This window comes from Curcuma longa, chromosome 11, assembly GCF_044706935.1.
Source record: "Curcuma longa cultivar G26 ecotype Majalengka, Jawa Barat chromosome 11, ITB_CL_G26_1.1, whole genome shotgun sequence".
NCBI lineage: Eukaryota > Viridiplantae > Streptophyta > Magnoliopsida > Zingiberales > Zingiberaceae > Curcuma > Curcuma longa.
The window spans coordinates 14,886,247-14,893,741 of record NC_133871.1 but is presented as its reverse complement, the minus strand read 5'-3'; the positions used below and the strand labels follow the sequence as shown (position 1 = coordinate 14,893,741).

At 37.9% G+C, this 7,495-nt stretch overlaps 1 protein-coding gene across 1 annotated transcript in view; it reads left to right on the top strand.

The window, feature by feature from the left end:
• Positions 1 to 6,511, top strand: part of LOC141840441 (uncharacterized) — a 15,841-nt gene extending 9,330 nt beyond the window's left edge. Inside the window, exons 5-8 of the mRNA XM_074728425.1 lie at positions 3,750 to 3,840; positions 3,909 to 4,126; positions 4,844 to 5,388; positions 5,462 to 6,511. Coding sequence (XP_074584526.1) covers positions 3,750 to 3,840; positions 3,909 to 4,126; positions 4,844 to 5,388; positions 5,462 to 6,308 — 1,701 coding nt within the window. The 3' untranslated portion in view covers positions 6,309 to 6,511. The remainder of the gene's footprint in view (positions 1 to 3,749; positions 3,841 to 3,908; positions 4,127 to 4,843; positions 5,389 to 5,461) is intronic.
• The last annotated feature ends 984 nt before the right edge of the window (positions 6,512 to 7,495 follow it).

Sequence of the window (7,495 nt, the reverse complement as noted above, 5' to 3'; positions counted from 1 at the left end):
TGGGAAACATGCAAATTGAAGCACATGCAAGTGTTTTCGAGTTTTAATGGAGCTAGCTTTTCTTTTATTTTTCTTTTTGATGAAATAGAGTTTGCTTTTGTGGATCACTAGATAGAGCTAAAAAACAAGGAAAATGAAAATGGAGATAAAAATCGAAGAAGCTTTCTTGCGACACCATTACCACCACCACCACCATTACCACCACCACAACTGCGACCACTACCACCACACTAAGATATCACGTTGTAGGAGTTGCTAATTCAAGCCTAAATGGAGTGGGGTTTTCTAATCTTGTTTGGCCGCTATTGGAGGAGGCCATAAGTGGTGGGAATACTTAATTACAAGTACTTTGTTCAACGTGGAAATGATCTGATAAATTGATATATGTGTGTGTATATATATTATATGTTAAAATGGTAGATGAAATTATCTAATGAAAAACGTCAAATTGTTCAATTAGACACCTGGTGGCAACCATATCGAATGAACTAATTAACGAGACCAACATATATAAAATAGCCTCACGTATATATATGCATGCTAATTGGAATACTACTCAGGATTAATCAGTACTTCTTGTCTTCATGCTGAATCATTTGTTTGTCAAACAAGAAACAATTATCCTTAGTAACATCAATATTGCATCATGTTCTAATTGGCGGTCCAAATGTATAGTGTATATGTGTTCTTATCACGTTCTTAATTATAACTCAACTTGACTAGATTACTTACATATGCTTTCTAATTAAGCTTTGTCATTAGTCCAAGTCTTTAATTTCTAGCGTGTAAAACGCCAAGTGAATTAGCCTTCTTTAAGGTAGAAAAAGGAAAGGTCGATCGATCTACCTGCTGTATATATCACTCGTCTTGCAGAAAGACTTTGCCTCATTCAATTAAGATTTTCAACTGGTCTAGTTGTATAACTAATAATAATAAAGGAACTTGATTCGCCTCAGTTTTTTGACTACAATACTGCAGGAAGATGCACTTCCAGAAACAGCATATATTTTGACACATGGCATAATATCAATATTATTATATTAATATATTCTCTTAGTCTTCTCCTGCAAGATTAATCTTATTTAGCTTGATTTGGAATATAATCTTAGCCAACGACTTAATCAGTGGACTAAGTGTGAACTGATCCTATCCTTTTAATTCGATGCACGTTAAAGTGCTGCATGCTAATTTTGCAATGCTTCATTAATATTAATTATATTTTGTTCACATTAATTAAGGTGGTGCAGTGGTGCTTAAGTACTATTCAATTATCGTACGTAGAAATTGGCGCACTGAGGCCCGCAGTTAAATATGAATAATATGCGGAACATAAGTGGATGCATTTAGCAGGTGTGGTACACGTTTCGACTAATGCGGCCAACTCGATATTAATGCATGCTCTCATCGATTCCACCAGATCGAGTAAATTGGATGGATACGATCGCGCGAGTGCATGGGACGTTGATTGAGGGAACATGATCGTCTTTCATTAATTAAATATAATATCCAACTAAAATTATAGAGCTTTTAGATTACGGCCGGTTGGTTTTTTTTTAAAAAAAGAGAATCTATCATCAAATACAGAATACAGAAATATCACAAACCATGAAAGCTGCAACTCCGGAAAACAAGTCTTTGTGCGAGCCTACAGTTACTGGGATTGATAGTTAGCCTGGGAATCAATCAATTAATATATTTTTAGAATAAGTGTTAGGACGGATCGATGTATCTCGTAATAATATGATATTGTCCATTTAAACCTAAGTTCTTAATAATTTTCCTCATCCAAACTGTCTAGTATTTGATTTAACCGATCTACTAGGATTTATCTGTCTCAAGAATTATCATGGATTTTATGAGAGTCTTCTACCATTATTCTCATGGTCCAGATCTCCCTTATTTTCTTTATTTTTTTTTGAGATTTTATACATAGCTCCACAATGATATGATATTGTTTATTTTGAACCTGTGGGATTTTGATTGTAATCCCAACAATTCTCCCTTTAAATAAAAGACCATCATACTACAATTGACGTAAGTTTGATGTCCAATCTCTTGATCTGCTAGATCCTTCTTGTCTCAATGTCCAATACTCTTGATCCGTCAAGATTGCCTAATATCATGGATTTTATTAAGAGCCCCTACCATTATATATCCAGTCTTCCCTATCTTCTTGATTTTTTTATGAGATTGATCTCCACATGACTCTATATAAACCATAGCTCCACAATGATATGATATTATCCAACCTAAATCTTCATGATTTTATTTTTGAGTTTTACTCAAAAGACCTCGTACTATGAAAATATTTTCTATCTTATAAATGTTTATATGATCTTCTTCATACATTTCTAACGTAAAATTTTGATTATAATCCCAACAACAAGGTCTAAACATTATTTAAAAAATTAAAAACTCATTAATATATACTCCTATAAAGTCCTTTTTATCAAGAACTCACGATTATTTAAAAGTATTAATAAATGATCATAATTGGATTTTGAACTCATGAGCCGTTGATTAAAAAAAAAGGGAATACTATGTGGATTGTTTCATCAGTAATTTATCAAAAGAACTGATCCTATTTTACTAAATAATTAAAAGGCATATTCTAGAATTGCATCCTTCATTGCTACTTGGGCGGTAACAGAGCTACACAACAGATTAGGTGGAGAAATATTTTAAGCAACAAATGATAAATTTTAAAGTAAAATGAACCATTTGAATATTCAGCATAGCTAGGTTTTCTCTTTGATTACTGCATGAAAAAAATTGAGTTAGAATATAATTTTACTATTGTTTTACTAGCCAAAATTAACAGATTTTTATTCACAGTTACAAATTATTTAAAATCGCAAATATATCTATTCTCTTCCATTTTTAAATTGACTTTGTTAATCTCAATTATATATATATATATATATATATAATTAATGCAATTTATTGTAAAATAATACTCATAATTTATATATTCAAACATTTAAAAACGCTTTAGTATAAATTATCCAGAGATTTATATTTAAAATAATTTTTGCACTTGAATTTAAATATTCTAAAAATAAAATGTCTTTTATAGAGTATGGTGTGCTTTTCTTTTGGCCATGTCCTTAATGTAAATTATTGATCATCAGTCATGCATGTTGTATCTATCTCTGATTAATTATTTAAGATTAATTTTTTAGTTGAATTTGTTGCTTCCGCTCATGGAGTAGTAATTCATTGAGTTAGTCCATCTAAATTTCATTTTTGACAAAAGGATCCTATTAAGTTGAGAAGTTTAGAAGTTAGAGATGACATAACTCAGCTCTGATAATTGGAAGCATGTCTAAAATACGACTTTATTGTCCAAATAATGCAATTGAACTATGAAAGATAATTTGGAAAAGTAATAAATTAAATTCTCCCTTTGCATTACATATATCACATGGTCCATGCAAATATTTCCGTTACTTTTCGCTTCAAAAAATTGACTGAATTAATAACTATTCCTGCTCATTAAATCAGAAAGAGATAGTGAAACAGTCCGCATCACCAGCAGAACGCACGATCAAGGTCGAGCTTCATTGGAAAACATTATATAAGGAGGCAAAGGCGCTCCTTCAATTCCCATTCCCATTCCCACAACTTCATCGATTTTTATTTTCATATACCACATACACTTCATCTTTAGCTATTTAACCTCATTTCGCATGGCCTCCATGGACTCTGCGTTTCCTGAGAGGAAGAAGAAGCCACAGGAAGCTGAGCAGGAGCTGGTGTTGGACTGCTCCGTCGACTACAAGGGGAGAGTTCCCAAGAGAGCCTCTACAGGCTGCTGGAAGGCATCGTTTTTCATCATAGGTAAGCAGCAACCTCATATCCACATATCGATTTGAGTGTTTCGATCGGTTCTTGATTTGAGCGTGCAGGGATCGAGTTCGCGGAGAGACTGAGCTACTTCGGCTTGGCCACCAATCTGATCATCTACCTCACCGAGGTGCTACACCAAGACTTGGAGACTGCAGCGAAAAACGTCAACTACTGGAGCGGAGTCACCACCATGATGCCGCTCGTCGGCGGCTTCGTGGCGGATGCTTATCTGGGCCGTTTCTCAACTGTGCTACTCTCCTCCGGCATCTACATCGTGGTAACCATTAAACTCTGCTCTGGTAATTTATAAATATATTTTAATATAAAATAAAAATATTGATTTGATTGTCTTTCTCTCGCACGATTGAAGTAGTCACTTTCGAATAAGATGCTACAGCCTGCAGTTTGCCAGTCCGAGTACGCACATCTAAATCGTCAGTTGGAGTATTGGATCCCCCACGATAATTAGAAAGCAATTATATCGTGTGCAACAATATTTCTACGAAATTAATAACTTAAAAATATAAAGAATAAACCATACAGGGGTGTCTTTGGAAAGCAATTTAAGTCAAAGACTCTGTCTTTTCCAAGGTTTTAAAGTTAGTAGGTGTGTATGTAAAGTGTTTTACGTTTTCAATGAGTAGGAATCTCATTTTTCACTTTAGACGGTGCTATCAAATCGCGTTAACTTTAAAAAAGAGACTTGCTTCCCTTGTTGTTGGGTTATATTGGGTTAATCCAAGGTGCTAGCAGATTAGTTTTACTTTTAAAAAATGGAAATTTACTTCAATAATTGTCGAGTGGTATTCAGTCAATTCAAGTCAAATCGCTAAGATTTTTAAAATGCTAAAATTAAAGTTCTTTCAATAATATTATTAGACAACTTTATACGTTAGTAAAAAAATCTTTTACCTATAGTTAGATCATAGACATGAAATATCCAAACAAACCGGCGAAGAATGAAGCCAAACTGATCCGATAACTCTTGATGCAGGGTCTGCTCATGTTGACGATGACTCAACTGATCCCGAGCCTGAAGCCCTGCGAGCTGGCCACCTGCCGTCGGTCGCTCCGTCTCCACGAGATTATCTTTTTCCTCTCCATGTATCTGATCTCCGTCGGCACCGGCGGTCACAAGCCGGCGCTGGAGAGCTTCGGCGCCGACCAATTTGACGACAACGATGCGACGGAGCGGAGGAAGAAGATGTCGTATTTCAACTGGTGGAACTTCGCTCTCTGCAGCGGTCTTATTTTGGGCGTTACCGTCATCGTCTATGTGGAGGACAATGTGAGTTGGTGGCTGGCCTACGTCCTGCTAACCGCCGTCATGACCATCAGCATCATGATCTTCGTCGCAGGCAGACCAATCTATCGTTATCGGGCGCCGGAGGGGAGCCCCTTTACGCCAATGCTGCAGGTGATAGCTGCAGCGATGGCCAAGAGAAGGCTTGCTCTGCCTTTCGATGTAGGGGAACTTTATGAGGCCCCTAAAACAGAACAAACAGACAAGAGACTTCTATACCATACCAATAAACTAAGGTATCGTACTATAATTGCAAAAATTTAAGCTTCTTTAAAAGACAATGCATATAATGCCATTTAAATCGTGCAGATGTCTCGATAAAGCTGCCATCGTTGAACACAAGGGCGATGAAGTCGCCTTCGCCATGGAGAAATCGAACCGATGGCGTCTCGCAACAGTAACCCAAATCGAGGAACTGAAGCTCATCCTCTCCGTGCTACCCATTTGGCTAGCTGCGCTGCCCTTTGGCATTTGCGTTGCACAAGCAAACACCTTCTTCATCAAGCAGGGCACCATCACGGACCGTCGTCTCGGCCATTTCACCATCCCTGCCGCCTCTGTCTTCAGCCTTGGCGCCATCGGTATGCTCGTCTCTGTCACTTTCTACGACAAAATTCTCATCCCCTTCCTCCGACGGACCACCGGCCACGAACGAGGTATCACCATCTTGAAGCGCATCGGCATTGGCATGGCAATTTCTGCCGCGGCCCTCGCCACTGCCGCTCTGGTGGAGCGACGACGACTTCGACTAGTGGCCGAGGGGCAAACCATGAGCATGTGCTGGCTGCTACCGCAGTTCATGATACTGGGAATCGGCGACGGCTTTGCGTTGGTTGGGCTGCAGGAGTACTTCTACGATCAAGTTCCCGATGGCATGCGCAGTCTAGGCATCGCCTTCTATTTGAGTGTTCTGGGCGTGGCAAACTTTATCAGCAGTCTTTTGATCACGATCGTCGATCATGCCACTTCAAGGACACCAACAGGAAGTTGGTTCGCAAAAGATCTGAACCACAGTCGTTTAGACTTATATTATTGGTTGGTGGCAGCCATTAGCACAGTCAACCTATGCGGGTATGTGTATTTGGCTAAAAGGTACTCGTACAAGAGAGTACAAAACATCGTTAGAGTCATAGATTCACCTGAAATCGATGCCTAATTAAGCATTAATGTATAATGCTATGGCCGTTATATTTGTACTTTTAAAACCCTAGATTCGATGTCTCCTCCAGATTCCCTGCCGCCACTTAATTAAATAAGTCGTCCGATCGATGATATCGTCGGTCAGGATTTTACAATGGACAGTAAGTTCCGCCAAGAGCCAAATCCTACCGTCAGCTGCACCTCACTTAGGTCGCTAAAGATATGTTGGTGTTTCTAGCTAGTTTCTATGAAAACAAATAAATAAAATTAATAATAAAATGAGCTTTTTGTTAGTTTTGTTGTGTTTTTGCTCTTTGTTCCAACTGCATGCTTAAAGTAAAGAAATATTTTATATAATTATTTTGTATATAGAACATGAATAAAAATACGCATGAGAATAGACTGGCTTGGACAAGAAACACGTTCACTAAGAGTGCCGCAAGAAACCTTTTATAAATGGTTTTTAAATTATTTTTATCCAAGAAGATCGTAGTCTATTTTCAAGTCTTTTATGTTTATAAACCATCAAATCAAATTTTCGTTGAGTGGGTGCATGAAACATATTTTCCTCTAATCAAAAATTATGCTCACTTCTCTTAATCTATCAAGATTATCTTGGGTAAGCTCTTACAATTTAGCCAAGGCAGCCCTTCGCACTTACAGCATCAGTAAGCCATCAGAAGGTTTCGAGACTCTAGTCAAGAACACTAAAAAATTAAATGATTCATCGCACAAATCCCACGCACACAGTTAAACCTTCACAGAAGCAATCAAGACGCAAATCTAATATTACATCAATCGATCACAATACAGGATAAAAAAAGAACAAAGCAGGATTAAAGTTAATAAGGCCCTACTTGAATGGACAATATTTCCCATTAGGCGGTTGTCTTTTGTCCGAGCATTCGCTGGCTCATTCCTCAACTGAAAGACATATTTACCCGTACAATGAGCATCCATTAACAGCAGCTGGACCCAGCCCGTAAGGATCGGTCCAAGCGAGACTACTCGAACTGAAATTTAAAGACGCAGGGGTTGATATATCATTCAGCCGACGTGACGTCCACAAGTACCGTAATGGGATTATTGCACCTCAAACCGGACTGGATCATTGCAGCTACTGCCCATCCCGAGCGATCAGCTAGCAACAGTAGCTTTTTCATACAGAAACAGTGATCAACTGGATCCGTAAGGCCTCGGAAT